Source organism: Pieris brassicae, chromosome Z, assembly GCF_905147105.1.
Source record: "Pieris brassicae chromosome Z, ilPieBrab1.1, whole genome shotgun sequence".
NCBI lineage: Eukaryota > Metazoa > Arthropoda > Insecta > Lepidoptera > Pieridae > Pieris > Pieris brassicae.
The window spans coordinates 8,984,093-9,002,700 of record NC_059680.1 but is presented as its reverse complement, the minus strand read 5'-3'; the positions used below and the strand labels follow the sequence as shown (position 1 = coordinate 9,002,700).

The window sequence follows — 18,608 nt, the reverse complement described above, 5'->3', positions numbered from 1 at the left end:
GAAGTCATATGTTTGGCCATTTTAATGATTTCTGCTTTATATGGCGACAAGGTTTGTAGTTTATCTTGCAATGTATGATTTTCATTTTCTCTTAACAACAACTTCATTTTCTTTTAAATCTTTTTGGGATTTATGCTATTGAATGTTTTTTTAACAAGCCGATTCCTGCTCGTATGCCACTGTCGGTTTAGTCTTCTCTTCGTAGGAATTAGTTTTTTTTTTGTATTTTCAAGGGTTTATTCTGATTTTGGGTTTTAGCTTCTATATATGAATGCATGATTGCTAAAACCCACCTTATGCTATAGAGTAAACTTTTCAAAATTAGTAAGTAAAGTATATATAATATTTTTTAACCAATATGTAAATTTTGAATTTTAAGATTGATATTTTCATATCATTTATCAAAAAAAAACATATTTCTATAAGCTTATTATTCATATATTTAAATACAATGTAACATGTACAATGATGTAAACGTTTTTGCGTCATCAAATAATAAAAAGTAACTGAACCGCAGTACTCTGTGTAGCCTTATCAGTAATTCATATGAGTTGGTTAAGGTTGGTACTAGGTTTTTGATAGGAACGTCATCTTTGTTGATTCATACTCTTTGGTACAAGTATCTCCGTGTTGGTACATTGATATACCAATTTGGTACTTCTATCTTGTATATCTCGGATAAATGTTATTAATCAAAGGATACGAAAATTTTAGTGTTCTGCTCTTGATCCAAATTTAATTTTTTCTAATAAAGTATTCTACTATAATTTTAAGTTTGATTTTAAGTGGTGTAGTAGTCATGAAATATGATTTCTGCCTTAAAGAAAGTATTTATTGTTATTTTTGCTATCGCGGTGTCCGTCTCATCCAGGATTCACAAGTTACCTCTTGTGGTATGTAACATTATTATGTATTACTTTAAGTAAATAAAAATAAGTGAACTGAACATTGAAAGGTTCTTCTTTTGCAGGATGATGAACGTCACTATGTTGATTTGACTACATTTGGTTTTTTTGAAGGGGGTATCTTAGATGTGCATATGATTAACTTCAAGTTGCCATCTGGTTCAGTGCTGGGCGAGGTAACATATAATGTATTCTAGTATAATTTTCATTACAAACTTAATCATTATTTAAGTTAAGTGGATAATCAATAAAATTAGCTTTTAATTATAATCAATACAATAGCTTATATTTGTTTAAACTTTGTTCATGTTATTATGACATACAGATTTCTATTTAGTGGTTTTGTTCTCTATTATAACAGTTGTTTCTTTTTAGTATGGTTTTACCTTGGATAGAACTGTCAATGATGCCATTAATCCTTATCTGGAAGTACATTCGGATACATGTATTCTTAAAGGTGTAGAAAATTATGGCGGTCTTTTGTCACCACATCATCCAGCTATAGTTTTTTTGAAATTAGATTTTAAAAATCTCAGGTAAGTTTTTCTCTATACTTATACAAATATTTGTTCTTGTCAAGTCAATGGAATGGTGCATTGACTGAGTAGAGATTTAAAAGTATTAATTTAATCCATACATTTGAGAGGCTCAACAATACTAGTACACACAGTAAGAGTTACAGAAGAATTGTTTTTTTTTACTAGATACATCTAGTCAACATTTTAAATTGATTGTCTAAAGTTAATTTTATTTTCAGAATTAATATTACATGTGAAGGTGAAGTTACTGCATTACATCTTTACCAAAATAGGTCAATGATTCCAATAGATAGAATTAAACGACAATCACAGTATATATTTGTAAACAGACAACGACGATCACCATTAGGTAATATTTCATATGTTTTCTTTAAAATTCTGATTGGCTCTTGATTTTAATGGTAATCTTTATTATAGATAGTAAGAAATCAACGGAGGCATTGGGATCTCAGTGTTCATATGCGGTTCTTCCTATCACAAAAGAAACACGAAATGGCTTTGATTATTACAATACAAGTGTAAGTTCTTATCCATACTCAATGGTGTTCTTTTCCTAATAGATGTTTGACTGAATTTCAATATTACAGTTTGCTATGTATGTGGCTTCAGACAAGGAAGAAGGATTGTACAACTTGTACTTCCATAACTGTCCACATGAAACAGAGCCTGCTATTAATGTTTTGGTAAATACTTTTTATTAATAATCTTAATCTATTTACTAGGTTTTATTTCTAAATGTTTGGTAATGCACTTCTATCTTTCCGAACAATTTGATGGTAATCTTTTTTAAGCACTTACAACATAGTTGTTATTATATTGAGGTCTAGAAAGAGACCTCTTATGGGCTTCTATTGTAATCACTGGTTTCCATCTAAATTTAACTATATGGCAATTATTCTAGCAGTAACCTTGTCTTTACAGATAGAAATATATGAAAGTAATGATGGAAACTTTTTGTCCGCTGGGGAAATGCCACTTCCAGCACTATACAGCATGATGTCACTCATATTTTTTTTGTGTGCTGGCTTTTGGACTTTTATTTTAAAAACAAGCCGTCACAAAGTATATAGAATACATATAATTATGTGTGTACTGGTTTACTTAAAAGCAATGTCATTGGCTTTCCACGGGATTAACTATCATTTTATACAAACAAGAGGAGAGCATGTTACAGCTTGGGCAATATTATACTACATAACACATTTGTAAGTATTCAATTGTATTATTAACTCATTATGAGTTTAAAAAAATATATTGTAAAATCATAAATTGAATAAAATATTTGGCATGATTTTAATTTGTAGTAATTTTCTAATAAACTTGTATGTATAATTCTTTGTAGATTAAAAGGTGCTGTGCTCTTTGTGACTATAATTTTAGTTGGAACTGGATGGAATTTTATTAAACACATTCTGGCAGACCGCGATAAAAAAATATTTATGATAGTCATTCCATTACAAGTAAGTATATTCAAAGAATGTTTAAGTACCATGTAACTCAATTGTAATTGTTTAGAGGTTTAACAGTGTCTGTGGTTTAGAACCACAGGTTATAAATTTATAAACCTCCTTAAGTAACAAAATTTTAATTAAATGGACCTAGAAATGAGTCTCCTATTACATATAAAACTATGTATGTGTAATCCTTTTGTCACTCTAAAACAATGATTATACGGGTAATCAGACCATTTATTGACTTAATAAGTTAATCAATCTAAGACAAGGTAACTAAATATTGGAAGGTTATTTTAATATCGAAGGTGAATGATGAAGTAATATGGTGGTATCTTTGTTTAAAAGGTGGTCGCTAACGTTGCGGAGATAATAATCGCTGAAAGTGAAGAGGGAGCGGTCGAACATAACGCGTGGAGGATTCTTTTAATGTTCGTCGATGTACTCTGTTGTGGCGCTATTATGTTCCCGGTTGTATGGTGAGTCTTGTTCAATGATAATGTCCACAGATGAGACTACAAATATGAATCTACATATGCGTACTCTTTGTCATGAAAATAATGAAATGCCTAATTCAAATAAAGTTTGCTGCTATCGATATTGTGCCGAAGATTTTCTTGCCAGTTCTCGTCCCCCCTTGATTTGGGTACTGGTAGTAAATAGAAATTTAACAATTTCAATTTTTTAAGTATTGGCGTCTATAAGTTTTAATAAATACCAATATTAATAAAAACATTCTTAGACCAATTAATCATTACTAAGAATAAATACCTCATCCTTTCAAAATATGAGTAATCAAAATCTTTAAATAACCATGCCCGGTGATGGTCAATTAGAAACAACTCCAAACTATATCTTTGTAGGGCAGTGTTGGTCGGCCTAGAGATTACATGACTTCTGATTGAGTTGAATAATGGCTGGGCACCAATGGAATGTCTATTGGTGCTTCCTATGCATTGAATAAGCATGAATCAAAAAATCGTTAGGAAACCGTTTTTTAATATCATTATTACAACTTATTAGTAAAAGATTTGTTTTGTAAATTTATGTGTCGTACATTTTATTAAAATTCGCAGGTCAATACACCATTTGGAAGATTCTTCGACAACAGACGGCAAGGCTGCTGTTAATTTGAGAAAGCTTAAGTTATTTAGACATTTTTACGTGATGATCTTGTGCTATATTTATTTCACGAGAATTATTGTCACTATATTGGAGGTAAGAATTATGAGATATCTGCTTAAGATGATATTAATATGTTTTATTAAATTGGCTCGGTAAATGAAACTGCATTGAATAAATATTTTTCACATTTTCAGAAAACAGTTCCATTCCAATATTCGTGGATCGATGAAATGTTTCGTGAGATGGCGACGTTTGTTTTCTTTGTAATGACAGGATACAAGTTCCGACCGGCTGCAGCTAATCCTTATTTCACACCGACATACGATGACGTCGAACCGAAAGTGTAATTATTATATATTTTTAAATAATAGAAAATTTATGATTTTTTTAATAAACGTTATTTTTATAATATTCATGGAATGGGACACTCGACACTGTAACTTGTATTACTATATTTAGTAGCTGATAAACTCAACAACTACTGGACTGATTACAAAAATTGTATTCACTAGGTTGCTACATTATGCCTGAGTATTATCTGATTGATTTTCTAACTGTTGTTTATATGTTTAACTAGCTTTAACCTAGTTAGATATATTTAAATATCTCATAAATATATATATATATATACTTGAGTCAAAAAGTCAAGTTAAAACACATTTTAAAGTTTGTATAATAATTTCTTTTCTCATTTCTTATCTCTTAGGATATCAGAGATAGGAGTACTGGACGGTGTCACGAATAGAGAGAAGAGACGTGAAGATATGCAACCATTAATGCAAGAAAATTCCGAATAAATTAATGATAACTAGATAGAAAATTTTCATATAACAACTGCATTTATCGTAGATAATTTGTATCTACTTAATCAGCTTATTAGATTTTTTTTGTATTATACATCTACATTAATATTTGGCTATGAATTAGACATATCCCGTATACATCCTTTAAATATTAACACTAGTTAGGTACTGTAGTCTGGTATAAAATGGGGGTTCGTAGTTGTTAGTTCTAATTTTGCAGGCTTTATATTTTATATAAAGAATTACGCCTAAGGATGTTTTTATTAATTTCCTTTTAAATGTAGCTCGGATTGCTGCCCTCTGCTTAAGCGCCTGCATTGTAATGCCGAATTAATATTCCTATCTAACGATATCTAATGACATTTTTAAAATAATTATATTTCACGTTATTACTCAGTTTTATCGTATCAAAATATCGAAACCGTTTTTCTTTAGTAACTTGGTCAGCTATAAGGCAATATGAACTATCGGTTTTGTCATCTCACTAGTGCTTTACAAGTTATTTTTATTTTTCGATTAAATACACACATATATAAACTATGTATTATACACGTATACGACTCCCTATCTGTCTCGGAACCTATTACGAAAACTAAAAGCTTTGCTCTACAGTTTCAAAAGTAATGGCCAATCGCAAAATGGATGATTTGATTTTGTTTCGCCTTCGGGTAAAGTGCAATTGCGTTGGATATTTCTGTAGATGTTGGATTGTCGCTTTGGCAAAATTCAACAGTTTTCTAGTGAATTTGCTACTCACCTTGGCGTCGGACACCAATTTCTTCGATTGTCATCGCCTGTAGTATTATCCTTTATAGATTCCATGTTACCAATAAGCTAAGTTTAAAACAGTCCGATTTTATACATGTCATCTTTAGCCTATAAGTTAATTGAGACTGCGGTAAGAATGTAGTTAGGATTTCAATGTATGGACCATCACATTAGCAATAGAAGCAATACGTGTTTAATTTCATACATTTTAAATTTATATTCGAGTTATTCAAAATTATTATTATTACGGCGACTTTTGTAGATACTAGTACGTGTGGGTTTACTAGTGATAAATACACCATATTACACATTTAATTTTGTATTTTTTAGGATATATAGACTTAAGGTTAGGTTTATGAATAACCACTAGTTTCCTATATCATTTACAGCAATAATGAGTGTAGATTTTAATAACAACAAGTATAAAACATCATATATTTATATATTAGTATGAGGTTGACGTGGCGTTCTCGAATTTGTCCAAGAACTATATGTGTTACATATTCCGCCAAAAAAATTGTGATTGAATTGATATTAGTCTCGGCATCTGTCTTGGCCAGATTTTGTAAAGGCGCAAAGGTTTTATACAATAAATATAGTATTCTTTAACAGACGACCTTTTAAGCCAAATTAATTAGAATTGTAGAAATTTTCCAAAACACTTAATAGTCTTGGAAATCATAATATGTAATATGTTCAATTTATATTTTAACACAATTCGGATATTTGTTCGAAATCATAACAATAAGCTTTTATTATTCTATTTATCATAGAAGGATTCTACAAATATTATTAGTTTCAATTTAAATAGCTTTTGGGTTTTTATTATTAAACCCATAGATTTAGAAATACCGAATCATATAATGGTGTGGTTTTGTTTTTCGGAAGCGGTCTTATCATTTCCTATTCATATCTTGTTGTAGTACTGTGGCACCTGAGTATATAATATCATTGTAAGATTTCCCTCTAAATCTGTCTTGGTCTATGTCATATAAACCATTGGAATTGTTAAATGTGCCTATAATAATAATTGTTCTGAAACAATATTTACTAAACGCTGAAATGCAAAAGGTTAACGCTTTTTAAAATAATGACGATAAGTATCTACTTATGAAACAAAACACATGACGTTTTAAGTTGTTTTAATATTTGCTTAATTTATTAAAAATCTTATCAATTTAAGGATATGTTGAATTTTCTGTAACAATGGTTGTAAATATTTTTTCTATGTATAATTATAAAAAAACTGTTTTATTTCACATTAAATCCTTCAAGTAGAATTGTTTTTTTTATTCTTTGTATTAACTAATTTTATACTAAATATTTTTTATTTAATTAGAATATTTAACTATTTTAACACGTGATGTGGTGCATGATGGTAATGGTTGATTCTTGGCGATTTAAAAGAGCGACGGAGATTATTATCAGTTCTCGTCTTGGATTTGAGAACTGGCAGTTAATATATATAATGACTTTAATAGTTTAATATTAAATGTGTTTTTGATATACTTCGTTTAAGGGTAGTTAAAGTAGTTGTGTTCTTTCCCCGTCAATCTCTACCCAAGTACACAAACTCTTTTATAAGGTATAATTGTAAACACAAAGTGCGAACTACGTTTGAATTTCAAAATTAAATCCAACTAAAACACAAACAATTTGCAAAGGAAACGGATCATGCGGCGGTCTGTTAATGATTGCAAAAAATATGAACTGGAATTTACTTTTGTAATGTAAAGATTCCCGGGCCTAACCTTCCTTAGTTTTGGAATAAACTGCGTTATTTCGGTATCAACAATGTGTATCCAATTGTTGTATAAATTATTCTTCAATGTTATAAATTTTCATGACCTTAACACAGTATTGCTTCATAATAATGTTTCAGACATAAATGGTTTTCAAAATAAATGTTTTGTTTAAATTATAGTATTGTTTTCACTCGATTAATTTCTTAGAAAACCATAGTTATAAATAATTACTACATCTATAGTTATAAGTACCGACATGAAATTTGCACATTTTTGTATACATCCATTGAAATCAGCTCTACACAAGGGCAGTGATTTCTTCAAGTTCACCAGTTGGCCTACCGCCATGGACACGTGGCAGCGATCGTCAGGAAGCCCGCGACGTAAACATGCCTATTTGCACGGGTGATCTTGGCCAGATCTTGACCCATTAATACGAGAACCGATGTCAGAGCAGTGTCGCTTTATGTATTTTTAGCTGACAGGCAAGAGCGGGGTTCGAGTCTCGAGACCGCGGTGCGCGCTGACCGACGGCCTCAGAGTATTCGGCGTCCGCGTGGCAATACCATGACTGCTGGAAAATGACAACACGAGGAATAAGGCGGAAGAAATCGTCGCTTTCCGAAGTTAAAGTAGCTGTTATTGGAGCACCATCTGTTGGAAAAAGTGGTACGTGCTTAATTCGGATAGTGTATATGTGAAAAATTAATATCTGAATAAATCCGGAGATTGGATCGCTTGTATGTATATGTTTGTAATTTTTGTGACTTATCAACTTCAGTTGTAGTAGTTTAATTTGATTGTAAATGTATTTATGTACGAATGCGTAAAATGAACAAAAGTTATGGGTTACTTTAATGTCATTAAATTAAAGTTTAAATATACTTGACTTACATACAATGAATTAATATAAGAGTAAACTAAATTATAATATAACAGTATTTAATAATCCTACGCTTTGTAATGACATCAATGCTATTATAAAAATAAAACGATGAACTACAAGTGGTATCTCAAGGCCCTGAATATTTTCAGATTCCATTTAATGTTAAATTTTAATGCGATCGTATAACTCGTCTAATAATGATTGGCGTGTTCTGCAAAACACGTTTGTTTGGAGCGTAAAGCGAATCGAGATAATTATATTTTAATACAAATACGTTCTATAAGATCATTAAATTATATACTTCAAAAGGGTTTATCAATATTTGTAACGTAAAGAATTTTTCTACGGTTCGCCAGTTGTAGAATATGTTTAATAAGAATTACGAAATGCCTAAGTAGGCATTATTGCGAAACTAAAAGAATGTCGATAAGTAAAAATAACATTTGCGAATTATTATTAAAAAAGTACTTACTTGCTCATTATTAATGATTAAAATTCGATTACTTACGTAACATTGTATTAAGTCGTATTTTATTTGTATTCTGGAAAAATATATACAACGCTGACAGCGTTTGTGAATTTTGTAATATATGTATTTAAAATAGTGCATGTCACGTTTTTAACAAACCCCCATTTTGCCTCTTCAAACATCAGATTGGACTCTTGATGAGACAATAGACTTTTAGAATTTATATTGCATGAAACGCCGTACATACGTTAGATAGAAACTGGAATCTAAACTATGTTATTATAGAAAAGTATAAGAGTTTCTGGCGATGATTGTTTTAAAGTTGTGTTTAGAATAGATTGTTCAATCAGTACCAGTCCAAATTTAATCAATAAATTCTCTATTAATTTATCTTTTAGTGTTTTGACTCTGTATGAATGCAGTTTAAGTTTTAGATTCAACAAGTTCTCACGTAATAGTAATTCTTAATCTGTTACAAACAAGACTAGGCGCTCTTTCTTATTGCTCATACTATTTTCATGTATTTGAAGAGATTTGCTTGATTCGGTTTAGTTTCGCGTCTAATTTTGGAGTCAACATTGTTATTGATATACACTTTGATATTATGTATGTGGGTCAACGAGTATACACTCAGATTCATTTGTGTTTGCAATAGGATTACATACATCAATGTGGTTTACTCCTACGTACATTCCTATTAGATTATTTATTGTGAACTATGCTGATTTGTGTAATCGTTTTGATACTGATAAAGCTTAACTATAATTTTTAAGGAATTTTATTTAAGAATCTAAGTCAACATTGGCGCTCATACAATAAATCACGCGTAAGCTCAGTTCAGTTATAAGCTCACTCACCCAAGATACACGCGCGCCTACCTAGTTTGAATTTTGGGAAGACAGCTGTGAGAGCTGAGAAGCTTAATTATTTATCCATGCAAGAGTTGTCGGCATCCGCAAATATTAAATGTGTACAAAATAACTAATCTGGCCATAAGTTCTGTTAACGAAAATGCATTTTTCTTGAAACTTATTAATTATTTTGAATTTGGAACACTTATATTATTTTAAAAACTTATTTCGATTTTGCGCCCATCATCAAAACCCCATTACGTTATGGAATGGGGTGTTAAGAAAATTGAATTGCAGCGATGGCCTTGCACAAAGTGGGTATGGAGCCGTCGGTCATAATATTCCAGACACTTCAAAAGTTTGGTATTAGCCGTATGTTAGTATTACAACCCGATACAAAACCGGGACGGTCGCGTGCTGGTTATTGGTTTGTGGACTCCTCCAGTTTCCTCACTTAGGCCCTCAATAGGTCCATTGTGCATACGCTGGCCGCGTATTGTCAGAACTACAAAGGTTGTTATGCTGTTAAAGCCAAAACTAACCGAAACAAAAAATCTTATCCCGAGAAATGAAGATTCCTTTTAGGACTCTGTCGCTTATTATAAAACAAGGCCTGAAGCTCCGTGATTATCGCCGATATACAGGACATGCCCTAAATCAGAGAATCAGAGAGTAGATCAATCAAAACGCCTTTGTCGTTACGCAGATTAAAGCCACAGAAATATTTCTATACCGATGAAAATATTTTCATGATTGAAGAATAACAAGAATACAATAATCAAAATGATAAAATATATGCTCACAGTTCTAAAGTAGCTGCTCAAGTGGTCGGAAAGGTACAAGGTGTTCATCATCCTACGTCAGTGATGGTTTCGTGTGGCGTGTCCTATCTAGGAGTCACTAAACTACATTTTCGTGAAAAAGGAGGGAAGGGCTTGGACCATGTTGTGACCTCTCAACAATACACTTTATAAGAGTTGAAGACTGGCCCTCTTCTAGACCAGACTTCAACCCTTTTAGACGTCAGTTTTAGAGAACATGGCCTGCTTTTAACGACACTGCGACATTGACAAACAGATTTAAGGCCTGTATAAAAGCCAAAGGTGACTATTTTGAATAGGATATTGTTTTATTTTTTGGTGAGACTTTAATAAATATATGACATAAGTAATTAAATTTTAATAATGTTACATTACTTCATTAAAAAATCCATTTCAATTTGTAACAGAACTTATGTCTGGACAAGTACATGTAGATTCCAAAAAAATCTTAAATACTAGGATTATTCCCGTTAATAAATTTTAACCTTGATTTTCGTATGAAAATAAATTATTTGAAAAGTTCTGTTGCTGACTGTAAAAGAATTATCAGTATGTAGCCAAGAATAATATGCGTACGAAGACAATGCAATGGCACGGAAGTCGACCTTTGTTGTGCTGAAAATATCTCAGGAAATATTCAGAGGAGTATTTGCGAATGTGTTAAACGTTATTTAAACCGTTACGCATTTAGTGATTTCAAATTGTATGCGGATATTAAAAGATGTTCATAATTTTTGCTCAACCTAATTATGCTTGGATTTTAGATAATCTTATAGACTCTGAAATAGAACTTGTAAATGTCTCTTTCTTTCTCTCTCTCTCTCTCTCGAAATGTCTATTTTAATTAATTATTTGACCAAACACCTTCTGTTCTTGTTCTATCTATCACCTGGTTGATCACCACAATATTTTAAGTCTTATATATATGAGTGTATTGTTGGAAAAATATTAGTGTACCAAAATCATAATTTTAATAATAATATTTTTAAATATGTATATGATAATGATATTTGGCTAGCAATCTTGTCAATTAAACAGCTCTTAGAGGGTATTTTAGTCTAGCATGAGTTATTTTTGCTTCTCACCTGTCTTTTTATTTCAGAGCTTCTTAAATCTGCTAAGATTATAAATTTTGCGATTCAATCATGTTTAAAATATAAAACTAAGTAACTATATAAAAGTCAGATTTTATTAAGTTAGTTATTTCATACGATTTCGGAAATAACTACTTTCCCTGATTTTGTCTTAGAAACTGATAGCAAAAAATAATTTAAAAAAGAAAATCTCAATCTCAATAACATAGATTTAAATTAAATTTAAGGAGAGCCTCCTAGCTTCGCTACCCTACCCCCTACCTTACATTGTAAATGTATTAATATATAAATATATGTCCACTAACAGTAGCACAGTAGTAGTAAGACAGTAACAATTACTTACGTGTTTTATAATTACATACATGGATATCCCGCTTATAAGTAGCAACATGGGTTCAAATAATTATAATATTAGTATAAATATAGAACACATTCTAACGCTATGAGCACTGTTACAAACTTACTTATTTACGACATACATATTTTTATAAGATAATATTTAAATATTTTTATTTTAACGTAGCTTATCATATGAAAACACAAATACTGTTCTATTTTTTTGTTTTTATATGTTTTACATTGTTTATACCGAACTTGCGATTTTGAAACTTAAATCTATTTCTCTAGATACTAATCGACTCGAGTGTTAATTGAATCAACGGTTATGTTTAAGATTCGACATTTATTTATACTATCATGTTCCTGCTCACTTTAATATAAATAAACCAGACGTTGCGTTCGAAAGGCATTGAAGAATGTGGATTTGGCAATCCTAGATACGTCAGTTTTGATAGTACCAAACAAAAAAGAGTTTTCAATTAAACGTTCGGAAAGAATCAAGTACGTGGCTAAATATTATTTGGGTATAAAATACCCATAGGTCTAATTTACTTCCGGGATAGTATTGACAAATTTCATAATACCTTCAAAGCTTTTTGTACGTTTTAAGACATAATGTCTTCTTGAGTACTGCCAAATATGTACCCCCACGTGGAAAAGCTTGGTCTTGGTAAGTTTATTGGATATCTGACTTTTTTTGTGATTATTGTTATTTAGAATACTTGCCTACAAGTAAGGGTACAATGGCTAAAAGTCTCAATTTGACTTAGACAAAATACTACCAATATGTAGAGTTATACGAAAGGACACGTTCTTTTATTGCATGAAATAAATAAGATTTATTTTTATAAAACTAGCCAATATTAGATACAATTGACAATGGTTCACAAACAACTAGTTAAAACATCTAAGATATCTAATCTAATGGTTGACAGCATAATATTAATAATAGTTCATTATGCACAACAAACAGAAGCCAAAATATACAAGATAAAGTAATGGCTGCCAATTTCTGCCAACAATCTTAAAATATCCAATGTTGATTAATAATTTATACTTTGTTTTCAGCCCTTACTGTACGATTCTTAACAAAGAGATATATTGGAGAATACGATCACCAACAAGGTAAATTAATATAAAAATGTAACTATTAGTATTTATAATCAAAGACTGGTTTTATATTGAATTACAAATGTCATTCAAGTGACATGCGTAATACATTATATTTAATATTTTTCTCGCACCGGTTGCGTGGAAAGGTCGCTCAAAAGCGATAATGCCGCCAGTTTTCCTCCTTTTTATTAAATTATATTAATTGTACTGTACTGTATAACTTCAACGAAGTATAAATTAATAAAGAAATAAATGAAATAATTTTTGACTTAATTTTCGGTCGGTATAAAAAGAAATCTAATTTTACTTGTATTTGAATGCTATCTACAGTTAAATTTATTACAATTTACTCGGAACGTGGAAATATGTGAATAATAAAACAAATTCCTATTTATATCACTTAGAAAAGTTTTATTTGAATGAGTATTAACATAATCATAGACACTACTCGTTCTATTTTCCAGAAAGTAAATACAAGCACGAAGCCCTGTTGGACGGTGAACCGATTCTGTTTGAAATACTCGACACGTGTCCTAAGGTACATGAAACTTGCCGTGAAATTCTAATAACTAATAAATAACATAAATTAATACTCGTACAACTATTATAGTACTAAAATTTTTAACGTTAAATTTAATACGTATTTTTTTCGTACTATATAATTTGAATTTATAGGTAAGTGCGAACGTCGTATAACAACTACCTCCTGGGTTACTGGCAAGTAACGACGTAAAGGGTCCTTTATCTTAACCAGTCTTTAATCTCACTTTAAATTTATTAAATTGAAACACTCCTTCGTAACTGGTTAAAAAAACGGAGGAGTAAATCAACTGTATGTATATCGTTGGAATTCGATAATACATATTTGAGTGATATATGACTTTCAGGCGGGTGCAGTAAATTTGTAAGTGTATGTTCGTGTTTCACAAATACCGTTAAAATTGAAAGTCATATTTTTTATTTAAATGTGTCAATGTACGCAGAAACTCAAAGTTTTTGAGATATCCATGCATTTTTACTTTTCAGTTGAACGTTATTTGAAGTTGGTATAATTTTTCTTGATTACGATTTCACGTACAGATAGTGAATTTAACAAAACAACAGTCGCATTTAAAAGGCCTGGGCCTTAGATTTCTGTATCTGTTTCATGATCATTTGTTTTTTCTAATAGGTAAATAGATGATCATTGATTCTTTGTCGGAGTCACACCCTCGACTTATTGGTTTTAAAGCATTTGGGTTTCCTCATACCGATTATTTTGCACAGCCGGAGTTCGAACTTACAACCTTACACGAGCGTCGTACGCCAATACTTCTCTTTTAACAAAATTTAAACAAAAATATTATGAACTATACTTAAGGTTATTACTATATACTATTACAGAGCACTGATGAGCTACCGGGCAATGATATAGCGCAGTGGGCAGATGGTCTGTTTCTCGTGTATTCAATAACTGACAGGCAATCATTTAATTATGTACGAAAGGCGAAACAGCGACTGCAGCCGGACGTACCGCTGACTTTGGTCGGAAATAAAGCCGATATGGTGCATTTACGACAGGTAAGTGCGTGTAAAATAATAACTACAGATCAAACATTCCTTTTGTGCTTATATACAACTATTGCATTGAACTTACCCTGGCTAACGCTGACACGTATAAACCGTCCTGTGTTTGTTTCACAGCGAAATAGCTGTTTGTGTAGGGTTAGAGGCCTGGTCTCTTAAATGTACATTGAGACACAGGAATGTGTCCGCCCATTGGTGAGATACTTAATTCATATGATGTTTGGTATATTATTTTATATTGTCAGCTGTTATATTATTTCATTTATCAAGCCTTAAAATCTAAAAATCAATTTCGAATCTACCTTAATAATTGTTTATTGTAGCATTAGTTAACAGAAACGATACGAAACTTTTTTGGCGTCCCTTTGGCTATTCAATTCTAAAAAAAATTAAGCAGAAACGGATCTCCGCTTACAATTCTTAAGATATTATCAAATGCATATTTTGTAATGTTCCAGGTAAGCCCGGAAGAGGGCGAAATACTGGCGAAAGATTTCGAGTGTAGTTTCGCCGAAGTTGCTGCCGCGGAACAAGTGAATCAAGTTGGTGAAGTCTTCCACGAGCTGTGTCGAGAAGTACTCACGCATCGTCGGAGAGCTAAGCATAGCCTGCTGGATCGGATGTTGGGCTCGAAAACTGCATACAGAGTATACTCCCGAGGGAAAAGCGACAGTGCCTTGCCAAAAGACTAGTATAACATACTAAACTAGTGTATTTTAGTATTGTCTTTTGTTAAAATAGCTTTTACACATTAAGAAAAACACTTTTTGAACGGATTAAATCTATGTATTATTATTAAAAACTTATAATTATTTACATAATTCTAAATTTTAAAAAATTTCCGACATTTCGCGTGCTTTTCAGCGAGCGTGGTCACGGTGACGGAATTTAGAATTATGTAAATAATTATAAGTTTTTAATAATAATGCATAGCTTTAATCAGTTTAAAAAGTGTTTTTCTTAGTGTATTTTAGTTAATACTAGCTAAATTGGATGAAACACCACACGGAGTGTCCTTAAATATCGGGCACCATACATATTTTTAACGGACTTTAAACTATTTCATATTCATTCAGATTTTGATAGATTTTTATACAGATGTTCTATTCATACGATACGAAATGCATAGGTTTAATGAGTACATCAGACGGTCATTGTAGACTAATTTCGAACAAAGAGCTTTAACCTCTTATTCGTAGTCTACCTATTTAATTGTCCCTGTCTTTTAAACAAAAATCATACTTTGAACTAAGGCTTGTATTACTCAAGAACTGCATTACTGAATACAGCAGAAGCCAAATGCTATCAACATTTATTCATACAGCTATAAGTGCGATAACGGGACCTACAATAATTTATTTAGAAGATTCTTATTATATATATCGTAGTTATGAATATAATTATCATATGACTGTAAAGTAAGCAAGTCCTACTTCTTGCATTTGTTCAATTTTTTAGATTGCCGTGACCACACCCTTTTAATAAAGGGTGAACTCGCGTTAGCTTTTAGTAATGTTATGATAAAATATACTTAGTATACGTTATTCCGGACTCAATTTGACAAATTCATTTATTTAGCTACATTCTTTTAGCTTTAAAATCGTAAATAATGTGTAGAATAAATACAAACGCCACAATAAATCGTACCTAAAACATACAAAATAATGTATGAGGATGTTAATTATTTATTGTAAGTGATTTCACAATATACCGCAAAACTATTTCTGCTAGATTTTGTATGGCAAAGGTCAGACTGGATTTTAAAGAGATTTTTTTTTGTAAAGAGTCAATAATAGTTATAGTGAATTATTATATTTTTTTTAATTAACAGTGAGCTTTGTGATGAGCCTATTCGAACAAATACGTAATTGTTATAAGTACGATTGTAATCCAAAGTTTTCGGAAATTACTTCAAGACCAGATTATTATAGTTCTCCGTATTATAACATTCATTGAAGTGTGATTTATTCAAACATATACACTGTATATGACTTATATAATACACAGTCTCATTTTTATAAGACATATATAATAATGATGAAATATGAGTGATGAGTGTTTAGACTCAAATCACCCAACAAGTGAGTATTACTGACGCGGAATATGTTGTAAAATAATGGAAAAATCAGATCAATTGAATTTATGTATGTGTGATTATGTAAAATCTTTATAGTAATATTAAGTGTTTAGTCTTTAATAAACAATCTATTGCATTCATAATTTGTCTAGTTTCAAGTCCCAGTATTTATTCAAATAGCTGAGTTTGATTCACAGCATTTAATTGCAATACAATATACTAAACAGCTATTAAAAATGACTAGCGGACACAAAGGCAACCCCAGAGTCAGATATAAATACGGGGTAATCGGTAAAGTGGCCCTAAGTTAAAATAAAAGCGCCTCCCTTCACAGTAGGGTGCTTCAATCCTGACCAATGGGATTGCGGCCTTTGATTTGCGTCACAGGCTTGACAGTTGTCATTATTGTAAGATTTAAAGATGGCACCGCTATTTAATTGTCTGTCCCTGCATTCACCGGACTGGGGTCCGATCATCCTATTGAAAGGGAATTCAATACTCCTATGTTGATGTCAGCACGATGAGTTATTATCGCTCTCCTATATCATGTTTTAGATTTTAAGTTAAGATAGATTTTTGCTGAAATTAATGAATTATTTAAGTGGTAATGTATCGCCGATATGATTTTTTGCACATCACACTGTTATCACATTTAATACATTTTTTTAAATGTTTTAATACATACTTATATATTCTTATAATTTAATTGCCGAGTTGAATTCATGTCTTCCTCTGACTGCGCGTTTTCTGTAAAATCTTCTTTAAGTTAGCTTCATAGTGAGTCATCGCAAAATACATTTGTTAGATTATTTTAGATTTTTTACTATATCTTTAAAAATTTAACTATATTATACTACACAACAAAATATTCTCTTTTGAACTGAATCTTAGTGGTGGTGGGTTAATCTTATTAGTTGAATTCAGCATAATAAACCTAAAAATTCGACGACGTAAAGAAAATATACCAATGTAATCGGCGCCAAAATACATGGACATACATGTATGTTTTTTTTCTGAAACCAGGACATTTAACATAACGTGTTAAATGAATATATTTTCTTATTTAAAGGCATATATTTTCTTTAATCGATGAAATGCAGGTTTAAAACTTACACTAAAAAAACTAAACACATACAAAAGCTTATAATACTTTTAATTAAAAAAAGACCTCATCGCCGTCTATTGATTCCGAGAAGCAGAAAAAAAAAAACAGTTGCAGTTATTCCCAATTCATAAAATTTTCAGCGTAACGTTTTTTACTACACAATTTATGTCACTTTTTGGTATTTTGTTTGGTTTTCCATACACAGCGGGTCTACTTCTATTATCAGATTTGAACTACCGGTCGCCAACCAGGCTCTACAGGCAACGAATCAAGAAATATATTTTGGTTTAACATTTAATAAATATTGTATTGTATTATGAACACAATTGTATACTATTTAACAAGAACTACATATTACTTCATACGTAACATAATAAAATAACCGTCGTTACTAATATAAAAAAAAACTCATGTCTACTAATTTTCATGGCCTACTGAAATTTATTTATTTACGTTTGGTCTAGTAAAAATATTCCCAATTGCTCCACAGTATAGTCATTTTTGTAAAAACTACACTCTTATAAGCCAAGTGAGCTAAACGCCATGGGAGGGTGAGTAGCAAAATCGTCCGACAAAATTCGTAGTGCGTTGTAGTACACGGTGATCCTGCGCCGGATTCACTTCGCTTTTGGCATCCTGTCAGAGAATTACGTGCTCGCGTCACTTTCTTTTTTATTAATTAGTGAGGTTTATATTGAAACTATTGTGAAGTGATAATATTTATAGGTGAGGGATTATCGCTCATTTGCACTTGTATATTTGCGAATTTATTTGCGATTGCGAAATTCATGTATATAAGATATTATTTTAATTTACTTCAGAAAGTGTTTTATAAAACAATATTATTATTTTTTTTTACGTTGCGTAGCTTATAATTTTTATATTTATTTGACTCCTGTGTTTGTATGCGAGGAATCTGGATAAATTGTTTCCTTCCTCGAAGGTTCTACA

The 18,608-nt window shown here is 31.1% G+C and overlaps 2 protein-coding genes across 2 annotated transcripts; both read left to right on the top strand.

Annotated features, from left to right (window-relative positions):
• The first annotated feature begins 629 nt into the window (after positions 1-629).
• LOC123718658 (protein GPR107) lies at positions 630-6,922 on the top strand. The gene is made up of 12 exons (XM_045675345.1): positions 630-893; positions 971-1,081; positions 1,281-1,441; positions 1,663-1,793; positions 1,862-1,962; positions 2,032-2,127; positions 2,366-2,649; positions 2,787-2,904; positions 3,244-3,374; positions 3,972-4,113; positions 4,215-4,363; positions 4,727-6,922. The coding sequence occupies exons 1-12, from the start codon at positions 807-809 to the stop codon at positions 4,815-4,817; spliced, it is 1,602 nt and encodes a 533-aa protein (XP_045531301.1). The 5' UTR covers positions 630-806; the 3' UTR covers positions 4,818-6,922.
• Positions 6,923-7,873: 951 nt separating this feature from the next.
• On the top strand, positions 7,874-15,282 carry LOC123718773 (ras-related and estrogen-regulated growth inhibitor). Its single transcript, XM_045675552.1, has 5 exons — positions 7,874-8,005; positions 12,865-12,921; positions 13,374-13,447; positions 14,293-14,469; positions 14,934-15,282. The coding sequence occupies exons 1-5, from the start codon at positions 7,918-7,920 to the stop codon at positions 15,165-15,167; spliced, it is 630 nt and encodes a 209-aa protein (XP_045531508.1). The 5' UTR covers positions 7,874-7,917; the 3' UTR covers positions 15,168-15,282.
• The last annotated feature ends 3,326 nt before the right edge of the window (positions 15,283-18,608 follow it).